The sequence below is a fragment of the Schistocerca cancellata genome, chromosome 6, assembly GCF_023864275.1.
Source record: "Schistocerca cancellata isolate TAMUIC-IGC-003103 chromosome 6, iqSchCanc2.1, whole genome shotgun sequence".
Classification (NCBI taxonomy): domain Eukaryota; kingdom Metazoa; phylum Arthropoda; class Insecta; order Orthoptera; family Acrididae; genus Schistocerca; species Schistocerca cancellata.
In genome coordinates, this window is record NC_064631.1 from 299,419,999 (window position 1) to 299,446,851 (window position 26,853).

The 26,853-nt window shown below is 41.0% G+C and overlaps 1 protein-coding gene across 1 annotated transcript in view; it reads left to right on the forward strand.

Moving 5' to 3' along the window:
* The window catches only part of LOC126191540 (protein madd-4-like), a 502,815-nt gene that overhangs the window by 190,201 nt on the left and 285,761 nt on the right, over positions 1 to 26,853 (forward strand). The window contains exons 4-5 of the mRNA XM_049932445.1: positions 14,024 to 14,168; positions 20,599 to 20,728. Of these exons, the coding sequence (XP_049788402.1) occupies positions 14,024 to 14,168; positions 20,599 to 20,728 (275 nt within the window). The remainder of the gene's footprint in view (positions 1 to 14,023; positions 14,169 to 20,598; positions 20,729 to 26,853) is intronic.

A 26,853-nucleotide genomic window follows, 5' to 3' on the forward strand; every position in this document is an offset into this window, starting at 1 on the left:
AATTCACATTTTTTTACATTTAGATCGAACTACCATGCAACATAGCAGCTAGAAACTTAGTCTAAGTCATCCTGATTCTCTTATAGCCACTCAACGACACCTTGCGTACACATACGTTAGTACTTTTGATAGGCTGCTATTATTTACTTTCGTAGAACCCGCAGAACTTTCATACTGCAAACATTTCATATTGTCACGTAAAATTAATACAGAAGATGATTTACTTCGATAGATAACGAATACACATCACCTCATGTCAACGATGATGTAATGATCATTAGAATAATAACAATAAAAATTTTCTTACATTAATAAGTTACACTTACCTTTAGTGCAGCATTGGCAGACCTGGGTTCTTAATTTGTAATAACCTGACAAAGTTTTCTTGCACCTTTTGTGTTATTTATGCCGTCTCAAGGCAAAGTTACAAGTATTGCCGCACCCATAGTCACCGTGGCAACCAACGCACAAGCTCCGACACACATAGCGATCTCAGGAACTATTCCCTCAGCGGTCTCCGCCGCCTATCCATTTACAGAAATCGCACAACTAGTTTATTATAACATATCGTTGTGTATATTACAATCGCTTTTCTTAATAATTAATATTTTTCGTGACAAAACAGCATTGATATTATTGAATCTTAATTTTATTACATCACTTTTCATTTTCTCTACTATCACAAATCATTTCGTTAATATCTGGTTCCAGCAGTCTCCCACATGATTTCAATCATTTCTTTGCTTCAGACTTGTGCAAATCGGCGAAAGTTCTGTAAGAAAGCAGACAAATACATTTAATTAATGGTCGTCCTTTTGTTTTGTTATCTATTACCACGAGATAAATGCACGTAAAATCCGGTTTTACACGAAACGCGGTGCTGAGATAGTTTAAAGTGAAACAGATGACAAGAAAAAATATGTGCTGACGGTAATTATAAGAAGCGTTTGCAAAAGTCTTTCGCCGTTCGGGTTTTATCCGTTAAAAACTATTTCGTAGAAATGCATTACTTAAGCGCTGCATTTGGATATAATTTAAAAAAGCTGTTTATTAAGTTGATTATCGTTTCGTTGTTTATACGTTAAAGATTTCATTCACCAGTTGCCTAAAATTATCGACAGGTCTTTGGACGTGCAAAGCAATGCCTGTACGAAACTAAACCCACAAAAAACGATATACTGTTTGATTGAGCGCGTAAAGCTTCATCGGGGACGAAGAAAATTAAATTAACCCCAAAATTTCTGCAAAATAATTGTCAGAAAGAAGTTCATCTCATTTCTAACAATACCAAATGTTTTACTGCGTTTTCTTCAAAAACTACTATGTTGTCTTGTAGAAAACTTATTTTCGGGCAAAACAAGCTTTCGTACAGGATTGAAAAGTTCATAATATTGTGACGTACATACTTTGCTTCGCAGTACTTCTGCTTATTTCAGCCAATCAAACACATACTTAATTCTGGTTGGTCGTAGCAACATTTCACGCCAAAATTATGCACGTGAGTTTTTCTGGCAGTGATTTCTTAATTTTCAGTTTTTATTATTGCATGCTTTATCAACAACGGCAAGAATGTAAAGCTAAGAGATAATAACAAGATGTATGTTTTTCAATAGTTATTTGTTGCACGAATCGTTTAGCTTGTGATATAGCAAACTTTAAAATAAGTTGATCTATATAATATGGTCGTATGGTAAGTTTACCTATGTAATATAAAGTATTTACATACATTACTATCATAAACTTCGCACAGTATTCATCTTTTCGATCTGCAGCTCTTGTCTTTCTTTGTGTGTTTGCAATTAAGTTACTGGATGTAGGTTCCGCCCTTTATGCAAAAACAATTTTTCTTGTTACTCAAACATGTTTCGGCACCTCCGTGCCATCATCAGTGGATTTTGTTTATTGAAAACTAATAAGAGAACATATTTTAGGATGTGACTGATCTAACAAAGTGAGGCCTAAAGAAATTTTTTGCTCGCACAGTGTTTAATATTTCGTTTTTTATGGTATTTAGGTTTGCTGTTATTTTGTGCACTGCATTAAGTATTTAGAGCTTTTTTTCATATGTTTGCTTATACGTATATGAATAAAATGGTTGAAACATGTAAAACAAAAAATTAAAAGACATTAAAAAATTAAACAAAATTTTAAAAGATACAAAACAAACTAACAAAATGATAAAAATAATAATAAATAAGAATATGAAAAATGAAAAGTAAAAAATAAAACAAAAACTTTCTATGGGCATGTGCGCTCTAAGGACGCTGTAGGCTATACTGGACAGCTTCAACCCTGACCGTAGAGAAGCGAAACTAACGATGCCCAACTCAAGCAGCATGTTTCGTAAGACAAAAGAAAATCTCTACCAGGTCAGTCATCGTTCGAGTCAACAAAAAGCTACATCAGTTGTCAAGGTATGGCGAACTAATGTCGTAACTATGGTAGAGTGAAAGCTGGGAACCAGAATGAAAAATGCTTCTGTCATAGCACACAAAGAAGGCGAATGTGTCCTGGATAGAGTTAGGGATGTAAAAGAAGAGAACTATGTTTCCTACTTATCTGGTAGCTTCAGAGACATTTAAATAAAAACATTTGACATGTTTGCGCATTTTTTACGAGTTAACCCTACTTCACCAGCACAGTGAGCTCTCTCAGCTGGAGGGTGTTGGCACACTTGCATCTTGCGATTTATAAGCTAAAGTCCTTGATCCTGTGCCCAAAATTCAGAAGATTCGCCAGCCATGGTAGACAATAAATAATACTGTATCAGATGACTGAAGAGCACAGCTGTACGTAATAGCTAAAAATGGTTATCTGGGCTGATAAGATTTTGGGGTGGAATAGTTCATGGGAGGACGATAAAACAGTTTTTTTTTAATTTCTAGGTGCGGGGGGGGATGTGAATTTTTCCCCGTGGGGTCCTTTCTACCCCAGACTTGCCCCCGTTACATGTATGGTGAGGATTGTAAGAACAAATAGAACACATTCATGGGTTTCTAGAGAGAGGGTTGTATCTACAGTAGGAAGAATTTAAGAGTGGGGTTTATCTATATCAGGAAGCATTCCAGAGTGGGGATGCATGTTAAACTGCATGGTGCACGACATGACAAATGTCGTGTAGGATGACATGATACCATGTATCATGTTATGCGATATGACATCACGTATAATGTTGCTTTATGTGATACGATGAATTGTATTATATGACATGGGTACTAATACTAACAAGTAAAAAAGCACTAATGTGTCACAATTATCTGATTTAAATGTCTTTGAAGCTGCCAGATAAGTGGAAAAGCTAGTTCCCTTCTTTTTTATCCCTAATTCTGCGCATAACATATTCGCTTTTTTGTGCTATGATAGGAGCATTTTTCATTCTGGTTCTTTCTTAAATGAACTACAGTTCAATAAAGATGTTGTTAACTATGATGTACACTACTGCTTTCAAATTACAAAGTCATTCTCGAGGATAAACGTAGAATATCTACCGCCAAGCCGTAAAAAAAAGGTTACAAAATTCATATTTTATCAGTTTTACTGTACCCCAGTCATTGTGTCTAAAGCCTCATCGATACTCAAATACTGATATGTGAACGTGGGATTAAAAAACACGTACGTACTCAGCAAATATAAAATAGCATACATGTATAAAAACATACATACCGAGACGAAGCGGTAACACTATAGTTCAATTTAGTTATTTGAATGTTGCTATGATAATATTTGCTTTGATATGGGATGTCTCAGATGGTTTACAAACATCATACATTTTCTCAATGGACACATAATTGCAGTTTTACTTTCATTATAATATACAATACAGTTTAATAAATGCAGATCAAACAAACGCACATGTCGTCTGTAGAGTTCGTGCTTAGCGAAGGAAGCGTTGTCAAGCATAAAATCTTTCAGTTTGTTTTCACAATCGTTTTCATTGTCTGTTAGCACTTTTAATTCACAAAGGGGACATTCAAATATTTTTATGGCTGTATACTTTGCTGCATCCATACAAGTGTAAGGTGAAACGAGGAACAACTTTGTTCTTAGTGTGATTGGTTCTCCACAACAAACTTCATAAGAAGGTAAATATATTGTGGGGCCCCAGGCTGATATGTAAAGAAAAACTGTTTAAATTTATAAACAGCAAGCTGTGGGAATGTGTTATGTACACTGTCTGTTCAAAAGCGTCCGGACACCTGTTACTGGACATTAATATAATATAGTGTGTGTCCACCCTTGGCATTACGGCGGGTTGAAGCCAGTTGACCCTGCTGGGGACACTTTCAATGAAGTGTCTCAATGACTGTCGAGGAATGGCAGCCCATCTTCCTCAAGAGTCCAAACCAGAGAAGATAGTGACGTTGTACGCTAGGGTCTTGAGCCAAGTCGATGTTCTAGCTCACGCCAAAGATTATCCATTCTGTTGAGGTCGAGACTCTCGGCGGGCCAGTCCATTTCAAGAATGTTATTGTCCACAAACCATTGCCTCAGAGACGCTACTTTATGACAAGGTGTGTTATCATACTAGTAAAAAGAATCGTCTTCGAACTTTTCCTCAGCTGGTGTGAAATTTCGTATCCTTCAACACTTGGCGTTTCCTTAAGCACAGTAAGGGAACTACGCTCTAACCACCAGAGACACCCCCAAACCCTAACGCCTTTGTCCTCCGTAGTTCACTGTTTTCAGGTAACGTTCTCCAGGAATTATTCAAACCCAAACCCTTCCATCGGATTCCCATAGCGTGCAGTCTGAATCATCACTCGAGACTACTGATTTCCAGTCATCCGATGTCGATCGGCGTCTCTTAGCATTGACTACAGTCATGTGTGGCTCTTCCACTGTACCTCACTCTTTTTAACTTCCTGCGCACAGTGATTGTGGTAAGTGGACTGTTGGTAGCACTCTGGAGCTCACGAGTGATTCCTTCCGACATTTCGCGCGATTTTTTAGAAACATCATCCCCAGTACTCGATGATCCCTGTCCATCCAAACTCGAGGTTCGACTGGTCTTGGTTTAGGTGTGGTTGTTCTTTCACGTTTCCACTTCATAATCACATTATCAACAGGGGACCGGGGCAGCTATAGAAGGGTTGAGAGGTGCCTGATGTATTTGTTGCTCAGGTGATATCCAGTGACTAGTCCACGTTCGCAGTCACTGAACTCTCCCGGTCGTCCATTCTGCTGCTACAGCATCTCTACTGAAACACATTACTGCCTTCCTCCATTCACGCTGGCCGGTCCGTCTCTCATGAAATCCAGCGGTCATCTCCACTCTGCAAAGAGGTGTCCAAACACTTTTCATGCGAGTGTAATTTTTGTATATTTTGCTCCGTACATCCAAGACTAAGGTTAAGATGGGGACAGGTTTGATTCTACTGTGACTGATTCTTCACAACAAAGTTCATATATTGTGAAACTCTAGGCTAATTTATGAAGAAAAACTTTTTTGATCTATAAACAGCAAACTGTAGAAACACGGTTTGTATATTTGCACTAAGGTGACAAAAGTCGTGGGATATCGATGCGCACATACACACAATGCGGTAGTATCGCGTACAAAGTATAAAAGGGCAGTGCATTCGCCTAAACGTAGGCGATTCATGTGAAAGAGTTTCCGACATGATTATGGCAGCACAACGCGAATTAACAGACTTAGAACGCGGAATGGTAGCTGGATCTCGACACATGAGAAATTCCATTTCGAAAATCGTTAGGGAAGTCAATATTGCGGGATCCACAAATACTATATTTCAGGCATTACCTCTTAAGGCGCCGGCCGTTGTCGTCGAGCGGTTCTAGGCGCTTCAGTCCGGAATCACGCGGCTGCTACGACCGCAGGTTCGAATCCTGCCTCGGGCATGGTTGTGTGTGATGTCCTTAGTTAGGTTTACGTAGTTATAAGCCTAAGGGACTGGTGACCTCAGGTGTTAAGTCGCATAGCGCTTAGAGCCATTTGAACCTCTCACGGCGGACAACAGTTTTTTGGACAACATGGTTGTGGAGAGAAGCAGCGATTAGTATGATTAATCAATAATTCAAGAGCAGTCTTAATCGCATTTATTATTGTTATAATACCGCCAACCGGTTTCAACCCGACGTAGGGGTCAATCTTCTGGGCGTTTACACCATTGGTCGACTGCTGGTGGTGTCACTCCTGTCTACAAACGGCAGGAAATGACCCCTGCGTCGGGTTGAAACCGGTTGGCGGTATTATAACAATAATAAATGCGATTAAGACTGTTCTTGAATTATTGGACAACACAGTGGCCGACGGCTTTGCGTAAGGACCGCGAGCAGCGGTGTTTGCGTAGAGGTGTCAGTGCTAACAGACAACCGACACTGCTTGAAATAACCGCAAGAACGTATGTGGGACGTGCGACGAACGTATCCGTTAAGACAGTGCTACGAAATGTGGCGTTAATGAGCTATGGCATCAGACGACCGACGCGAGTGCCTTTGCTAAAAGCACAACATCGCCAGCACCGCTTCTCCTGGGTTCGTGACCATGTAGGTTGGATCCCAGAAGAATGGAAAACCGTTCCACGGTCAGATAAGTCCTGATTTCAGGCACTGTGTGAGCTGGCGGTGGCTCCATAATGGTGCGGGGTGTGTTTCGGGAATGGACTGGGTCCTCTGGCTGTTCAGCTACTTGGAGACAATTTGCAACCGTGGACGTCATGTTCCTAAATACTGATGGAAGTTATATGGATGACAATGCTCTATGTCACCGCAAATGGTTTGAGGACATTCTGGATAATTTGAGCGGATGGTTCGGCCACCTAGATCACCCGACATGAATCCAATCGAACATTTATGGGACATATTCGAGAGTTACGCTCATGCACAAAATCCTGCAATGGCGACACTTTCGCACTTATCTACATCTACATCTACATCCATACTCCGGAAGCCACCTGACGGTGTGTGGCGGAGGGTACCTTCAGTACCTCTATCGGTTCTCCCTTCTATTCCAGTCTCGTATTGTTCGTGGAAAGAAGGATTGTCGGTATGCCTCTGTGTGGGCTCTAATCTCTCTGATTTTATCCTCATGGTCTCTTCGCGAGATATACGTAGGAGGGAGCAATATACTGCTTGACTCTTCGGTGAAGGTATGTTCTCGAAACTTTGACAAAAGCCCATACCGAGCTACTGAGCGTCTCTCCTGCAGAGTCTTCCACTGGAGTTTATCTATCATCTCCGTAACGCTTTCGCGATTACTAAATGATCCTGTAACGAAGCGCGCTGCTCTCCGTTGGATCTTCTCTATGTCTTGTATCAACCCTATCTGGTACGGATCCCACACTGCTGAGCAGTATTCAAGCAGTGGGCGAACAAGCGTACTGTAACCTACTTCCTTTGTTTTCGGATTGCATTTCCTTAGGATTCTTCCAATGAATCTCAGTCTGGCATCTGCTTTACCGACAATCAACATTATATGATCATTCCATTTTAAATCACTCCTAATGCGTACTCCCAGATAATTTATGGTATTAACTGCTTCCAGTTGCTGACCTGCTATTTTGTAGCTAAATGATAAAGGATCTATCTTTCTGTGTATCCGCAGCACATTACACTTGTCTACATTGAGATTCAGTTGCCATTCCCTGCACCATGCGTCAATTCGCTGCAGATCCTCCTGCATTTCAGTATAATTTTCCATTGTTACAACCTCTCGATACACCACAGCATCATCTGCAAAAAGCCTCAGTGAACTTCCGATGTCATCCACCAGGTCATTTATGTATATTGTGAACAGCAACGGTCCTATGACACTCCCCTGCGGCACACCTGAAATTACTCTTACTTCGGAAGACCTCTCTCCATTGAGAATAACATGCTGCGTCCTGTTATCTAGGAACTCCTTATGAGCGGCTATAGAGGAAGCGTAGCTCAGTATTTCTGCTGGGGACTTCCAACGGCTTGTTGAGTCCATGCCACTCCAGCTGCTGCATTAGCAGGCCCGACACCATATTAGGAGGTATCCCGTGACTTTTGTCGTGGGATACCTCTCAGTGAGTTTGTACAGAACGACTACGGATGATGTTTTCTAAATAAAAGCAAAACACGTCTGATGTGAAACATCCTTTAATTCCAGTAGCCCCCAGACGGCAAATAATAATAATAATAATAATAATAATGGAGGCCCGGGAGAAGAATAGGCCTCCGGTATGTTCTGCCAGTCGTAAAAGGCGACGAAAAGAACAAACCACTAATAGGGCTAACCCCCCTTTTAGTGTGATTACTTGGTTCAGGACAGAACTAAAGAAGCCTCGGACAAGTGCCGTCATGGTCGGGGACGACGCTTGAACCCTATGCCCGCCCACAATGGTAACGACACTGCTAGCCAACTGGAAAAGGATTTAAATCCGAATAGAGGTGTTTTGCAGGATATGCTTCCTGCAACCACCCTAGAAGGAAAACAAAGACAGAGGATGAGATGGTCAGATGAAGTTAATCGACACCTCATGTTCTGTTATTACCAAGCAACAAACCTAGGAACCAACACAACTGGATACAGATCACAAGTATACACAACATTTATTACCAGATACCCGGAATTAAAATTTTTAACAGAACAACGACTAGCTGATCAGATCCGTGTAATAATCAAAAATAACAGGATACCCCAGTCAGAATTAGAAAACATCAAACAACAAGTACAACAAATACTGGAACAAAATAATGTGCAATCAGAAGAGGAAGAAAACACAGTAATGGACTCAAACATCCCAGAGCAAACAAACAAAGACCAACACGCATCAATTAAACAATCAGAGGAAAACGAAATCTTAAGACAGCCACCAGAACAAGCACAAATAGAACACGAAGAGAGACACGTGTTAGATATAGAAGAGAAATTTCAGCTGACATATATAGAATACAAAGACACAAATACAGACATTAGACCATTCTTGCATAGACCGCCAAATAACCCACAAGTCGAAACAACAATAAAAACTATCAACACAATCATACACAACAAAATAAATGAAAACACAACTATGGAAGAGTTACAACTACTGGTTTATATAGGAGCACTCACTACACTAAATATACACACTAGGCAGAGATCAGAACAAACCAACACACAGAAGAAACCCACAAAACCAGCATGGCAACACAGGTTACAGATCAGAATAGAAAAACTGAGAAAAGACATCGGACAGTTAACACAATTTATAAGAAATGAAATATCAGACAAAAAACGAAAAAGGTTAGGTAAAATCTCACAAGAAGAAGCAATAGAGCAATTAGATGAAAAAAAGCAGAAATTGCAAGCATTGGCCAAACGACTTAGAAGATACAAAAAAAGTGAAAATAGAAGGAAACAAAACCAAACATTCAACACAAACCAAAAGAGATTTTACCAAACAATGGATAACACACACATTAAAATAGACAATCCACCAAACATAACAGACATGGAACACTTCTGGAGCAGCATATGGTCAAACCCGGTACAACATAACAGGCATGCACGGTGGATACAAGCAGAAACAGACACATACAAGATGATACCACAAATGCCTGAAGTGATAATTTTGCAACATGAAGTCACCCGAGCAATTAATTCTACACACAATTGGAAAGCCCCTGGAAATGATAAAATAGCAAATTACTAGCTAAAGAAGTTCACCTCAACACATTCACATCTAAATTAATTATTTAACAGTTACATTGCAGACCCATACACATTCCCTGATACACTTGCACATGGAATAACCTATCTGAAACCTAAAGATCAAGCAGACACAGCAAACCCAGCTAAATATCGCCCCATATCATGCCTACCAACAATCTACAAAATATTAACTTCAGTCATTACACAGAAATTAATGACACATACAACACAGAACAAAATTATAAATGAAGAACAAAAAGGCTGCTGCAAAGGAGCACGAGGATGCAAAGAGCAACTGATAATACATACAGAGGTGACATATCAAGCTAAAACTAAACAAAGGTCCCTACACTACGCATACATTGATTACCAAAAAGCCTTTGATAGTGTACCCCACTCATGGTTACTACAGATATTGGAAATATACAAAGTAGATCCTAAATTGATACAGTTTCTAAACATACTAATGAAAAACTGGAAAACCACACTTAATATCCAAACAAATTCAGATAACATCACATCACAGCCAATACAGATTAAGCGTGGAATATACCAAGGAGACTCATTAAGACCTTTCTGGTTCTGTCTTGCTCTGAACCCACTATCCAACATGCTAAATAATACAAATTATGGATACAATATTACTGGAACATACCCACACAAAATCACACATTTTAAAACTACTGGCAGCAACAAATCAACAACTCAACCAATTACTAAAGATAACAGAAGTATTCAGCAATGATATAAATATGGCTTTTGGAACAGACAAATGTAAGAAAAATAGCATAGTCAAGGGAAAACACACTAAACAAGAAGATTACATATTGGATAACAACAGCGACTGCATAGAAGCGATGGAAAAAACAGATACCTATAAATATCTAGAATACAGACAAAAAATAGGAATAAATAATACAAATATTAAAGAAGAACTAAAAGAAAAATATAGACAAAGACTAACAAAAATACTGAAAACAGAATTGACAGCAAGAAACAAGACAAAAGCTATAAATACTTATGCTATACCAATATTGACCTACTCATTTGGAGTAGTGAAATGGAGTGACACAGACCTAGAAGCATTCAATACACTTACACTATCACAATGCCACAAATATAGATTACATCACATACATTCAGCAACAGAAAGATTCACATTAAGCAGAAAGGAAGGAGGAAGGGGATTTATCGACATAAAAAACCTACATTATGGACAGGTAGACAATTTAAGAAAATTCTTTCTAGAACGAGCAGCAACTAGCAAAATACACAAAGCAATCACTCATATAAATACATCGGCTTCACCTCTGCAATTTCATAACCACTTCTACAACCCTCTAGATCACATAACATCAACAGATACGAAGAAAGTAAATTGGAAAAAGAAAACACTACATGGCAAGCATCCGTATCATCTAACACAGCCACACATCGATCAAGACGCATCCAACACATGGCTAAGAAAAGGCAATATATACAGTGAGACAGAAGGATTCATGATTGCAATACAGGATCAAACAATAAACACCAGATATTACAGCAAGTATATTATTAAAGATCCCAATACCACAACAGATAAATGCAGACTTTACAAACAACAAATAGAAACAGTAGATCACATCACAAGCGGATGTACAATACTAGCAAATACAGAATACCCCAGAAGACATGACAATGTAGCAAAAATAATACATCAACAGCTTTCCTTACAATATAAACTTATAAAACAACACGTTCCCACATACAAGTATGCACCACAAAATGTACTGGAGAGTGATGAATACAAATTATACTGGAACAGAACCATTATAACAGATAAAACAACACCACATAACAAACTTGACATCATACTCACCAATAAAAAGAAGAAATTAACACAACTAATCGAAATATCCAAACCCAATACAACAAATATTCAAAAGAAAACAGGAGAAAAAATTGAAAAATATATCCAACTGGCTGAGGAAGTCAAGGACATGTGGCATCAGGATAAAGTTGACATTATACCAATTATACTATTAACTACAGGAGTCATCCCACACAATATCCACCAGTACATCAATGCAATACAGCTACATCCAAACTTATATATACAACTACAGAAATCCGTAATTATTGATACATGTTCAATCACCCGAAAGTTCCTAAATGCAATATAACATATACCATACAGTTAAAAGGAAGTCACGCTTGATCAAGGTCCGCGTCACTGTCCATTTTTGACATCTGAGAAAAGAAAGAAAGAATAATAATAATAATAATAATAATAATAATAATAACTGAATTAATGAATTCCAATGCCTGGAAAAACTTCAATAGTCACAAAACATCAGAAAAATGGCAACAATTTCTAGTAATCCGAAAACAAACATCGAAAACTATTCGGAGGGAAAAAAGAAATTATGACAAACGGCGACTAGATGAGATACAAGGCTTTAACAAGAACAACACCAGGAATTTTTATAAGACGTTTGAAGAACATATTGCAGGATACCAGCCACCCAATATTTCCTTCAAGAAAAAGGATGGTTCACTAGAAACTAACATGAAGAATAACTGCCAAATCCTCGCAGACTATTTCAACAAACTTCTCAACTGCGAAAGACCTACAGAGGATATTCACTACCAGACGTCTAGAACAAATCCCGACGCTAAACCACCAACCATCAACGAAATAGTAGAAATTATCAAGACACTGAAAAACAATAGAGCCACAGGAGAAGATGGAATTATTGCAGAACTATGGAAACTAAATGATGACAGATTAACAGGAAAAATCCACAAAATCATATTAAACATTTGGGAAACAGAACAGATTTCTTCTGAATGGAAATGCACACTCATCTATCCACTCCACAAAAAAGGGGACAAAACTGAACCAAATATTTAAAGGGGTATCTCACTCGTGCTGGTCACATATAAAATCCTATCAAAAGTTCTTATGAATAGATTAGAAGAACAAGCTGACCCACAAATAGGAGAATACCAGGCTGGTTTTCGCAAGGGACGATCATGCATAGAACAGATCTGGAATCTGAAAATGATTCTCCAGATGAGAAATACCCGAAACACAGTGGTCAGTTTTGAAGATTTTAGAAAGGCCTACGACTCAATAGACAGAGTAGCGCTCCAACACGCTGGAAGAATTCAGCATTGACAGAAAGACAAGAGCAATCATTCGGCAAACACTAACTGACACAGTCTCCAAGGTTAAATTTATGGAGGATATCTCTGAACCATTTGAAATCCAAACTGGAGTGTGACAGGGTGACGGACTTTCACCATTACTCTTTAATACCATTCTTGAAAAAGTTATCAGGACATGGGAAAAAGAAGTCCAAGGAATCCATATTGGCATTAGAAAAGATAATAGATTCAATGTGAAGTGTTTAGCTTTTGCAGATGACCTTGCAATCCTCACAAATAATAGAAAAGAAGCCACTAACGACATAGAGAAGTTACACGAAATTGCAAAATCTCGTATGAGAAAACCCAATACATAGAAAGAGTGCCACAAGACAAATTGCCTATTGTGACAACCCATGGGAAAATCGTACAAGTACCACATTGTAAGTACCTGGGAGAAATCATCCAGCCATCAGGGATCAGCCTAAAGGCCAATGAGGAAAGAATAAAAAAACTACAGAAAGCATATAAACTCACGTGGAACTATTATGACAAAAAGTCCATATCCATTAACGCAAAATTGAGGCGCTACAACACTGTCATACTTCCGGAGGCACTGTATGCATCTGAAACAACACAAATAGGTGGGCAAACTAAAATCAAAGAAATAGAGAAACAAGAAAGGAAAATTCTCAGGAAAATTTTTGGCCCGATACAAGAGCAAGGAATCTGGAAGAAAAGACCAACATCAGAATTATATCAATACACAGACAAGATTACGGATGCAATAAGGAAAAGAAGAATGCCCTTCTACGGAGATAACCACAGGCTGAATGAAAAGAGAATTTCAAAGCGAATTCTTAAAGTCATCAATTCAGACAGGGGAAAAACAAAGTGAATAAAAGAAGTTGAAGAGGAACTCAGACAAGCACACATAACAGTAAACGATGAAGAAAATAGAAGTGAATTCAGGAACATCATCAAAAAACAGAAATTTGACACCACTACACAGAAGAGACCAGGATGCAAATGGACAGCGGAGCGAAAGGAACAACACAGTGAACACATGAAGAAAATTTGGGCTCATAAAAAACATAAACAAACAATCATCATAAAGGAATTCAAGTTCAAGCGTTCTCTTTAAATGGGAATAATCGAAAATAATAATAATATTTGAATTAATAGTTGCATAATTTAGAAATTGAACTGTAAAGTGCAGTAAATGTTTTTGACAGTTTGGACGGATGGATGACTGTTTGGTGACATTTGCAGCGCGTGGGCTGCGACCTGCGCATCGGGTCGTCCAAGCGAGTGGACGCGTGCGGCGTGTGCGGGGGAGACAGCTCGTCGTGCGCGCAGCCGCTGTTCCACTGGGAGCACGCCCCCGCCTCGCTCTGCTCCGCCCCCTGCGGCGGCGGTAAGTACTACGCGCACCTGCAGCGCCAGCTAAAGGCACTCACTGTCCTCTCAGCCTCTCGTTAGCGTGCCCAGCTCTTCAAAGAGCCGTCTGCAAGAGGCTCCAGAGTACATAGCACGTAAGCACAGTGGACAATACGTGGACATCAGCACGCTGATGCCGCAGTGAACTTGAAAACGCCCGCTATTTCGCGAGGAAGAGAGTTCATAAGTTTCTTCAGGTATGCCTTGCCCATCACTATGCACCAAGGTGCGATTTGTGCTTTTACCAGTGGGGGGGATGTCTTAGGGGTTTTTTAGAATTATATATGTTACTAGCTTGGACCATGGCGTTACGCATGGTTAAACAGCTATTTATAAATAGATGTTAATGCCGAAACTCACTATTCACACGTATGCACTATCAGAAAGGCCATCCCTTGTTATATCTTTAAAAGTACATTATAGGTAAAGCTTATTTACAAAATCATCTCTAAACAGGTATACGAGGGGAATTCAAAAAGTAGATGCACATTTGTGAAAAGCTGTACTTATTCTGATGATAGAAAACTGAAACAAATTAATAGTATTAATAGTAAGACTTAATAAAATCTTTCAGTGTTCTGCTCCACAAATTTAAATTATATGTAAAGTTTTACTCCAATGCGTGGGAAATAAACATCCCAGGTTGGGATGAATAAACTAAAACCAGAGGAGGGGTTGGTCTCATGCAGAGGGGGGGGGGGGGGGAATCTCCCTCATCCCCCCCTGCAAATCGCACACTGCTATGCACTGATGCCATAGAGCAATCAAATTGCTTGTTATACACACATCAAAAAAAGTTTTGCATCACCTCTCCTGTAGAGAAAATTGGAGTAGACATCAACATCATTTCCGCCCTTTTTATTGCTGAAGAAAATCACATGTTGCATGTTGTACCACCATACAGAGAGACCTTCAGAGGTGGTGGTCCAGATTGCTGTACACACCGGTACCTCTAATACCTAGTAGAACGTCCTCTTGCATTGATGCATTTCTGTATTCCTCGTGGCATACTAACCACAAGTTCATCAAGGCGCTATTGATCCAGATTGCCCCACTCCTCAACGGTGATTCGGCGTAGATCCCTCAGAGTAATTGGTGGATCACGTCGTCCATAAACAGCCCTTTTCACTCTATCCCAGGCATGTTCGATAGGGTTCATGTCTGGAGAACATGCTGGCCACTCTAGTCAAGTGATGTAGTTATCCTGAAGGAAGTCATTCACAAGATGTCGTCTATCAAGATGACTGCCTCGCCAATATGCTGCCGATATGGTTGCACTATCGGTCGAAGGACGGCATTCAAGTATCGTACAGCCGTTACAGCGCCTTCCATGACATCCTGCGGCGTACCTCGGCCCCACATAATGCCACCCCAAACAGCAGGGAACCTCCACCTTGCTGCACTCGCTGGACAGTGTGTCTAAGGCGTTCAGCCTGACCTGGTTACCTCCAAACATGTCTCCGACGATTGTCTCGTTGAAGGCATATGCGACACTCGTCGGTGAAGAACACGTGATGCCAGACCTGAGCAGTTCATTCGGCATGTTGATGGGACCATCTGTACTGTGCTGCATGGTGCCGTGTTTGCAAAGATGGACCACGCCATGGACGTTGGGTATGCAGTTGCGCATCATGCAGCCTATTGCGCACAGTTTGAGTGGTAACACGACGTCCTGTGGCTGCACGAAAAGCATTATTGAATATGATGGCGTTGCTGTCAGGGTTCCTCCGAGCCATAATCCGTAGGTAGCTGTCATCCACTGCAGCAGTAGCTCTTGGGCGGCCTGAGCGAGGCATGTCATCGACACTTCCTGTCTCTCTGTATCTCTTCCATGTCCGAACAACATCGCTTTGGTTCAATTCGAAACGCCTGACACTTCCTTTATTGAGAGCCCTTCCTGACACAAAGTAACAACGCGGACGCGATCGAACCGCGGTATTGACCGTGTAGACGTGGTTGAACAACAGACAATACGAGCCGTGTACCTCCTTCCTTGTGGAATGACTGGAACTGATCGTCTGTCGGATCCCCTCCTTGTAATAGGCTCTGCTCATGCTTGGTTGTTTACGTCTTTGGGCGGGTTTAGTGACGTATCTGAACAGTCAAAGGGACTGTGCCTGTGATATCATATCCAGAGTCAACGTCTATCTTCAGGAGTTCTGGGAACTGGGGTGATGCAAAACTTTTTTTGATGTGTGTATTTCACCTGTTGTTCCAGGTACTCCTAGACGTTGTCTGTGGTAGGTGGTGGAGTGGCTAAGCGGCTAGTCGAGAGATTACAGGGTGTCTGAGTGATAGTCAAATTAGGAAATTACGTGTGCAGCCCTGCGAAAAGGGTACTGCCATCGTGGAAAACGGAACTCTTCACAGCATACTCGTCATGATGTAGAAAAAAGAGCAATGATTGGTCTGCGAGAATGGTTGAAACAAACATCCAGGACTGTGTTCGCGCTAACGTGAATGAATAGTTCCATGACAAAGTGCGGAAAACATCCCCAAAACAGCACAAAAACACCTCTGGCCTTATCTACGCCCTGCACAGAATAAGCGCATCACTGGCGTCTCGGTGCACTCGTTTGAGAAAACATGAAATCTCTAGTCATTGGATCACACTGACGACTTAAAGACACCTACTGCGTTGATTGATCCATTGAAGACGTGAAACTTCATGTGCTGCTGTGAGCAGTTGCATTTTGTGAGGTTCTCAACTCTAAATGTCCATTGCATGCAGTTACCATAGCAGTGCCTGCGCGGAAACTGCTTGAGATAGTCCTGCAATCAGTACCAGCAGCAACGTCTGATGGGCTTGAAACCGATTGTCACTGACAGGGCGCACATGACATTCTTTTCCGGTAGCTGTCGGTTAGAACCTATTTATGGCCACAGTTCTTTATACCGTGTTACATGATTGCGAGTAGTACACTATTTCTTGTAGACACGTTGGACACACTGTATCGATGCACCAACAAATGGGGCAGCTTTATTTACCGTGTGGCTATGAGCACTGTGGTGTTAGACTTGCTTGGTCGTTGACTATTCATACAATTTTCCATTCGTTTGCAGGTTCGTCTTTCTATAGTGTGAGAAGGAAATTATAACAGGATACTTAGAGCAGGGATGAGGACTGTGATAAACTTTGATTCAATCTGTCCTCAGCTGCATTCATTAAATAGCTACTGATCGGCACTTGACGACTCCTATACACTGTTTAAAACAATAAACAAAAAATTTTTCTCCCTTAAACTTGTCTAGGTAAATGAAACACTTTTCGGCCTTGTCTCACGAAACATTACTACTATTTTGTAGCGTTGGTTCCAGGTTGTAAGCATATTTTCCATTACGTTACTGATTCCAAAGATGTCAAATGCTTACTCTATTTTTTCTTGACTTATACTATAAAAGGTAATCTCTGTGTCAAAACAGCCATCAGAGATACGTTTTGCAGTATAAGTCGAGAATCGATAGATTAAGAAGCTGACATGTGTTTACCTTTGCTTGGCTGCCATTATCTGAATCAGTTGTGTACTGGAAAATGGGCTTACAACCTGAAACCCAGGTCCTTCAAAAATAATAAAATTTTGTGAAATAAGGTAAGAAAGTGCGAGTGCAGGCTTTCTCGGCGAATTTCATGTATGAAGTCTTCATATATACTTCATATAAGGCAAGAAAGTGTTTCTTCTCCAAAATACAGTGCTTTACTAAGAACCCATAGCTGATTCAGTCAAAAAAAAGTCACTAATCTTTTTCGCACAATTCAAGAAACACCTCTCCGGGTGCCAGCATATAACAAAAATTTGTTACATAATTTTCAGATAAAACTAATTTTCTTTTTATGCAAATCCAGCTTTAGCTTTACACCTTCAAGAAACATTTATTTAGTGTTGAAAGTTTTGTACATCTGAATGAAAAAGCCAATCTGACAAAAACTGCACTAAACTCAAAGCCATTCTCCTTACATGAATCACAAAAATTACGAAAAAGTCTCACGTAGAAAAAAGAAGGAAGTCGGCGCTATAGACTTACGCTGTACATTGTTTTGAAGCCGGGGTAGGAGGGACCTGCCACCATCTTCGATAGTAGAAAACATTATCAGAGCGCTGTTTACGATTGTTTCTTGATCATTATTCCTTTCGTGTGCAACAGCTGTTTGAATCTGTTCTTGAATGTGTATTTTCTCGATTAATACGACACATTTAGCCTCGTTAATGTAACTCATTTTTTGTTAATATGCTCGTATTTCGAGTAATCAAGGATGTGTTGTAAAAGGAATGCTTTCTTAATTTACTTAATTCCACCTTTACTGTATTTGTATCGACAGTAAATGAATGAGTTAAGTCCACGGTGAATAGTCACAGGACTGCTTGGAACCATCCACGGCGCTCCAAAGCGACCAGTGTTAAGGTGTTGACCAATGATTTGTGCTGCGAGCTTCCAATAATGCAGTAATGTTGTGGAATATTACTGACGTTCTGCCTACACACCTCAGTAACCTTGCCGATAAATGGTGAACACAGACTGAAACGTAGCAATTAAAATCTCCGCTATTTGGTAGTTCTACGGGATGTTATCATCACTGAGTGGATTCAGCCGCATATTACATACCTGAAGAAACTTATGGCACTCGTCATAAAATTCTCTCTGGCTTACAGCCGCGTTCGTTTTTGCCGTTTTGTGCCTCAGTAACAAGTAAGATTAGCCGACTCCTGAAGATGCCTAAAATCGACTCAATTTTTAGATCTCCAGCAAAACTGCGACAGCTCATAATGACTGTGAGAGTGGTATACACAATACCATACTGCTGTGGACCATTTAAAGTCGCATATACTGGGCGTACTATTGAGCCGTGTAGAAGACAGAAAGTGTGTCCGCCTGCAGTATCCTGAGGCTTAGGCCGTAGCAGGGCATGCTTTGGAAAACAGATATCGAATTTCATTCGGAAGTGCCTCCTTTATTTAACAGACAAATGAATCCTGGGTTGGAGTGATAAAAGAAGCGATTGAGGTAACAATTTATGACAACACTCTCACTAACGACGGCGGCCCGCAGCTAATCACGGCTTGGGAGCCAGCCATCGGAAGGTTGAAGTGAAGGCGGCCGACGTGCAGCAAAAACATTGTCATATATTACTTGAATAACGATGACAAAACCAGCGGCTGTATTGAATCTAATATCGTTTATTCTTTTTGAAACACGGTACCAGTTTCGACAGCACATGGTGTCGTCTTCAGGCCCCGAATGTAACCTGCACATAGAAACGGTTGTGGACGACATTTACATCTACATACATACTCCGCAATCCACCATACGGTGCGTGGAGGAGGGTACCTCGTACCACAACTAGCATCTTCTCTCCCTGTTCCACTCTCAAACAGAACGAGGGAAAATTGACTGCCTATATGCCTCTGTACGAGCCCTAATCTCTCTTATCTTATCTTTGTGGTCTTTCCGCGAAATGTAAGTTGGTGGCAGTAAAATTGTACTGCAGTCAGCCTCAAATGCTGGTTCTCTAAATTTCCTCAGTAGCGATTCACGAAAAGAACGCCTCCTTTCCTCTAGAGACTCCCACCCGAGTTCCTAAAGCATTTCCGTAACACTCGCGTGATGATCAAACCTACCAGTAACAAATCTAGCAGCCTGCCTCTGAATTGCTTCTATGTCCTCCCTCAGTCCGACTTGGTAGGGGTCCCAAACGCTAGAGCAATACTCAAGAATAGGTCGTATTAGTGTTTTAAAAGCGGTCTCCTTTACAGATGAACGACATCTTCACAAAATTCTACCAATGAACCGAAGACGATTATCCGCCTTCCCCACAACTGCCATTACATGCTTGTCCCACTTCATGTCGCTCTGCAATGTTACGCCAGGTTACGTTCGGGGTCTGAAGATGACACCACGTAGTGTCGAAAGTCGTAGCATGTTTTAAAAACAATAAACGACGTTAGATTCAAATAGAGCAGCTGATTTTGTTATTAATATTCAAGTACTACGTGTGCGACTGCAGTCCCATGTGATGGATTACTAGAGATTGTCGTATAAGGCGTTAGCGTGAGCACCAGTGGATGTCACAGAAGGCAGCGCGGCTGTTTTAGGACGGCAGCAACAATCACACGGCAGCCACCACTTGACAATGGCCAAGGAGCACTCGGAATAAAGCTCGTGGACTTTAAATCACCTGACGTGGCTGGAAGTCCGGGAGAGTTTTATCAGTATTTACCGCCACGAAACCATGTATTCGTGTATTATTCCTCACTTTCTGTGCGAAGTGAGGCCACGATCTAGGCAAAGTGTGGCAATGCACGGTATCAGCGTGGTGTTTTGTGGTTGTTTGGTAATTTGCACTCGGCGTGCTGAGAACGATGTGGAGTGAATTTTTTTCTGGGTGCTGAGAGGAGCGGCGTGTGGTGCAGGGCGCAAGATGTCCCGAGCGGTGTGCCGCAACCGGGTGACTGGCGCCGAGGCCGACGAGCAGCTGTGCAACGCGTCGCAGCGGCCGCCCCGCCTCCTGCTGCCTTGCAACACCCACCGCTGCCCCGCCAAGTGAGTACTCCGCACACCTTCTCCCAGAATTGCACACAACGCACACAGCAAACTGCTCAAAACTAGTTTTACACCACCAACATTATTTGCACAGATGGTGTTCTTTTGATTGGAAGCTCATTCTCAGTAATCCTTTGAACATTACACTAATACTTGTTCTGTAGATCATGAATACGACATTTCGTAATGATATGGAACGTCTCAGTGTAACATACTTTTAATTCGTTTTTAAATGTTGGTTGGCTACCTGTCTGACTTTTAATGCTACTTGGCAAATGAGAAAAGATTTTTGGTAGCATAATTCACCCCTTTCTGTGTCAAAGTCAGATTTAACCCAGAATACTGAAGATCATACTTTCTCCTAGTGCTGCAGCTATGTACTTCGCTGTTGTTTTTGAACTGGGATGGGTTATTACACTTCTCTTCTTTTGGTCATCAGTCTACTGACTGGTTTGATGCGGCCCGCCACGAATTCCTTTCCTGTGCTAACCTCTTCATCTCAGAGTAGCACTTGCAACCTACGTCCTCAATTATTTGCTTGACGTATTCCAATCTCTGTCTTCCTCTACAGTTTTTGCCCTCTACAGCTCCCTCTAGTACCATGGAAGTCATTCCCTCATGTCTTAGCAGATGTCCTATCATCCTGTACCTTCTCCTTATCAGTGTTTTCCACATATTCCTTTCCTCTCCCATTCTGCGTAGAACCTCCTCAATCCTTACCTTATCAGTCCACCTAATTTTCAACATTCGTCTATAGCACCACATCTCAAATGCTTCGATTCTCTTCTGTTCCGGTTTTCCCACAGTCCATGTTTCACTACCATACAATGCTGTACTCCAGACATACATCCTCAGAAATTTCTTCCTCAAATTAAGGCCGATTTTTGATATTAGTAGACTTCTCTTGGCCAGAAATGCCTTTTTTGCCATACCGAGTCTGCTTTTGATGTCCTCCTTGCTCCGTCCGTCATTGGTTATTTTACTGCCTAGGTAGCAGAATTCCTTAACTTCATTGACTTCGTGACCATCATTCCTGATGTTAAGTTTCTCGCTGTTCTCATTTCTACTACTTCTCATTACCTTCGTCTTTCTCCGATTTACTCTCAAGCCATACTGCGTACTCATTAGACTGTTCATTCCGTTCAGCATATCATTTAATTCTTCTTCATTTTTACTCAGGATAGCAATGTCATCAGCGAATCGTATCATTGATATCCTTTCACCTTGTATTTTAATTCCACTCCAGAACCTTTCTTTTATTTCCACCATTGCTTCCTCGATGTACAGATTGAAGAGTAGGGGCGAAAGGCTACAGCCTTGTCTTACACCCTTCTTAACACGAGCACTTCGTTCTTGATCGTCCACTCTTATTATTCCCTCTTGGTTGTTGTACATATTGTATATGACCCGTCTCTCCCTATAGCTTACCCCTACTTTTTTCAGAATCTCGAACAGCTTGCACCATTTTATATTGTCGAACGCTTTTTCCAGGTCGACAAATCCTATGAAAGTGTCTTGATTTTTCTTTAGCCTTGCTTCCATTATTAGCCGTAACGTCAGAATTGCCTCTCTCGTCCCTTTACTTTTCCTAAAGCCAAACTGATCGTCACCTAGCGCATTCTCTATTTTCTTTTCCATTCTTCTGTATATTATTCTTGTAGGCAGCTTCGATGCATGAGCTGTTAAGCTGATTGTGCGATAATTCTCGCACTTGTTAGCTCTTGCCGTCTTCGGAATTGTGTGGATGATGCTTTTCCGAAAGTCAGATGGTATATCGCCAGACTCATATATTCTACACACCAACGTGAATAGTCGTTTTGTTGCCACTTCCCCCAATGATTTTAGAAATTCTGATGGAATGTTATCTATCCCTTCTGCCTTATTTGACCGTAAGTCCTCCAAAGCTCTTTTAAATTCAGATTCTAATACTGGATCCCCTATCTCTTCTAAATCGACTCCTGTTTCTTCTTCTATAACATCAGACAAATCTTCACCCTCATAGAGGCTTTCAATGTATTCTTTCCACCTATCTGCTCTCTCCTCTGCATTTAACAGTGGACTTCCCGTTGCACTCTTAATGTTACCACAGTTGCTTTTAATGTCACCAAAGGTTGTTTTGACTTTCCTGTATGCTGAGTCTGTCCTTCCGACAATCATATCTTTTTCGATGTCTTCACATTTTTCCTGCAGCCATTTCGTCTTAGCTTCCCTGCACTTCCTATTTTTTTCATTCCTCAGCGACTTGTATTTCTGTATTCCTGATTTTCCCGGAACATGTTTGTACTTCCTCCTTTCATCCATCAACTGAAGTATTTCTTCTGTTACCCATGGTTTCTTCGTAGCTACCTTCTTTGTACCTATGTTTTCCTTCGCAACTTCTGTGATGGCCCTTTTTAGAGATGTCCATTCCTCTTCAACTGTATTGCCTACTGCGCTATTCCTTATTGCTGTATCTATAGCGTTAGAGAACTTCAAACGTATCTCGTCCTTCCTTAGTACTTCCGTATCCCATTTCTTTGCGTATTGATTCTTCCTGACTAATTTCTTGAACTTCAGCCTACTCTTCATCACTACTATATTGTGATCTGAGACTATATCTGCTCCTGGGTACGCCTTACAATCCAGTATCTGATTTCGGAATCTCTGTCTGACCATGATGTAATCTAATTGAAATCTTCCCGTATCTCCCGGACTTTTCCAAGTATAGCTCCTCCTCTTGTGATTCTTGAACAGGGTATTCGCTATTACTAGCTGAAACTTGTTACAGAACTCAATTAGTCTTTCTCCTCTTTCATTCCTTCTCCCAAGCCCATATTCTCCTGTAACCTTTTCTTCTACTCCTGCCCCTACAACTGCATTCCAGTCGCCCATGACTATTAGATTTTCGTCCCCTTTTACATACTGCATTGCCCTTTCAATATCCTCATACACTTTCTCTATCTGTTCATCTTCAGCTTGCGACGTCGGCATGTATACCTGAACTATCGTTGTCGGTGTTGGTCTGCTGTCGATTCTGATTAGAACAACCCAGTCACTGAACTGTTCACAGTAACACACCCTCTGCCCTACCTTCCTATTCATAACGAATCCTACACCTGTTATACCATTTTCTGCTACTGTTGATATTACCCGATACTCATCTGACCAGAAATCCTTGTCTTCCTTCCACTTCACTTCACTGACCCCTACTATATCTAGATTGAGCCTTTGCATTTCCCTTTTCAGATTTTCTAGTTTCCCTACCACGTTCAAGCTTCTGACATTCCACGCCCTGGCTCGTAGAACGTTATCCTTTCGTTGATTATTCAATCTTTTTCTCATGGTAACCTCCCCCTTGGCAGTCCTCTCCCGGAGATCCGAATGGGGGACTATTCCGGAATCTTTTGCCAATGGAAAGATCATCATGACACTTTCTTCAAATGCAGGCCACATGTCCTGTGGATACACGTTACGTGTCTTTAATGCAATGGTTTCCATTGTCTTCTGCATCCTCATGTCGTTGATCATTTCTGATTCTTCCACCTTTAGGGGCAATTTCCGACCCCTAGGACAAGAGAGTGTCCTGAACCTCTATCCGCTCCTCCGCCCTCTTTGACAAGGCCGTTGGCAGAATGAGGCTGACTTCTTATGCCGGAAGTCTTCGGCCACCAATGCTGATTATTTATCAAAATTTAGGCAGTGGCGGGGATCGAACCCGGGACCGAAGACGTTTTTGATTATGAATCAAAGACGCTGCCCCTAGACCACGGGTACTCTCTTGTTATTACACTACTGACCATTAAAATTGCTACACCAAGAAGAAATGCAGATAATAAACGGTTACTCATTGGACAAATATATTATACTAGAACTGACATGTGATTACATTTTCACAGAATTTGGGTGCATAGATACTGAGAAATCATTACCCAGAACAACCACCTCTGGCCGTAAGAACGGCCTTGATACGCCTGGGCATTGAGTCAAACAGAGCTTGGATGGCGTGTAGAGGTACGGCTGCCCATGCAGCTTCAACACGATACCACAGTTCATCAAGAGTAGTGACTGGCGTATTGTGACGAGCCAGTTGCACGGCCACCGTTGACCAGACGTTTTCAATTGGTGAGAGATCTGTAGAATGTGCTGGCCAAGCAGCAGTCGAACATTTTCTGTATCCAGAAAGGCCCGTACGGGACCTGCAACATGCGGTCGTGCAATATCCTGCTGGAATGTAGGGTTTCGCAGGGATCGAATGAAGGGTAGAGCCACGGGTCGTAACAAATCTGAAATGTAACGTCCACTGTTCAAAGTGCCGTCAATGCGAACAAGAGGTGACCGAGACGTGTAACCGATGGCACCCCATACCATCACGCCGGGTGATACGCCAGCATGGCGATGACGAATACAGGCTTCCAATGTGCGTTCACCTCGATGTCACCAAACACAGATGCGACCATCAAGATGCTGTAAACAGAACCTGGATTCATCCTTAAAAAATGACGTTTTGCCATTCGTGCACCCAGATTCGTCGTCGAGTACACCATCGCACGCTCTCCTGTCTGTGATGCAGCGTCAAGGGTAACCGCAGCCATGGTCTCCGAGGCGACAGGCTACAATCCGACCTTTATCAAAGTCGGAAACGTGATGGTACGCATTTCTTCTCCTTACACGAAGCATCGCAACAATGTTTCACCAGGCAACGCCGGTCAACTGCTGTTTGTGTATGAGAAATCGGTTGGAAACTTTCCTCATGCCAGCACGTTGTAGGTGCCGCCACCGTCGCCAATCTTGTGTGAATGCTCTGAAAAGCTAATAATTTGCATATCACAGCATCTTCTTCCTATCGGTTAAATTTCGCGTCTGTAACACGTCGTCTTTGTGGTGTAGCAATTTTAATGGCCAGTAGTGTAATAACAAATTTCATAAGTGAATATATATATTGCGAAGATACTGTGAATAACCCGAATTCCTTAAATAAATGTCGGCAAGGTGATCCTGGGTGGCCTTCAGCTATTATTCTAATTACATCCTTTTTCCCAATCAATATTTTTCTCTTAATGATGAATTACTCCAAAATACGATCCTGTATGAAAGCAGTGAATGGAAATAGGCATAGTAGGCTAATTTACTGATATCATTAAAATTTGCAATAATCCTAATAGCATAAGCAGCTAAACCCGACCTTTTTAGCAGATTATCAATGTGTTTCTTCCGATTCAATTTCTCATCAGTGCATACACCCAGAAATTTTGAATATTCTGCTTTAGCAACAGACTTCTGTTCAAAGTCTATATTTATCAATGCTGTTATGTCATTCATTGTGCAGAATTGTATATACTGTGTTGTCTCAAAATTTAATCAGAGTTCATTTGCAGAGAACCACTGAATAATCTTCTGAAAGATATTGTTTACAATTTCTTCAGCTAATTCTTGTTTGTTGAGTGTGTTTACTATACTTGTGTCATCATCAAAAAGAACTAGCTTAGCACCCTCAAGAATATACAATGGCAAGTCAATATATATTAATAACAATAAGGGACCCAAGACTGAACCCTATGGGACGCCATTCTTGATACCACCCCAGCTAGAGTAATCTGCTGATTTTTGCAGGCTATCTTTACTGTTAATTTCCGCCTTCTGCAGTCTTCCAGTTAAACATTAATTAAACAAATGGTGTACTGTCCCACTCATACCATGATACTTAAGCTCATCTAGAAGAATTTGATGATTCACACAGTCAAAAGCCTTTGACAGACCACAGTTTACCCCAATGGATGATGATCGGTTATTCAGAGCAGTTAATATTTGATCAGTGAAAGCTTATCGAACATTTTCTATTGAAAAACGGTTCTGGAAAACAAACTGAAGTTTTGTTGGTACTTCATTTTTACAAATGTATTCTTGAATACATTACTTTTCCAACAATTTTGGATAAAGCTGTCAGAAGTGAGATTGGATGGCAGTTGTTAGCATCAGTTCTATCCCCTTTTTTATGCAATAGTTTAACAATAGTTTATTCCAATCTACCTGGAAAAATGCCCTGTTTCAGTGAGCTGTTACATATGTGGCTGAAAATCCTACTTATCTGTTGGGAACAAGCTTTAGCATTTGGAACTGCCATCGATTCCATGCGAAGCTTTACTTTT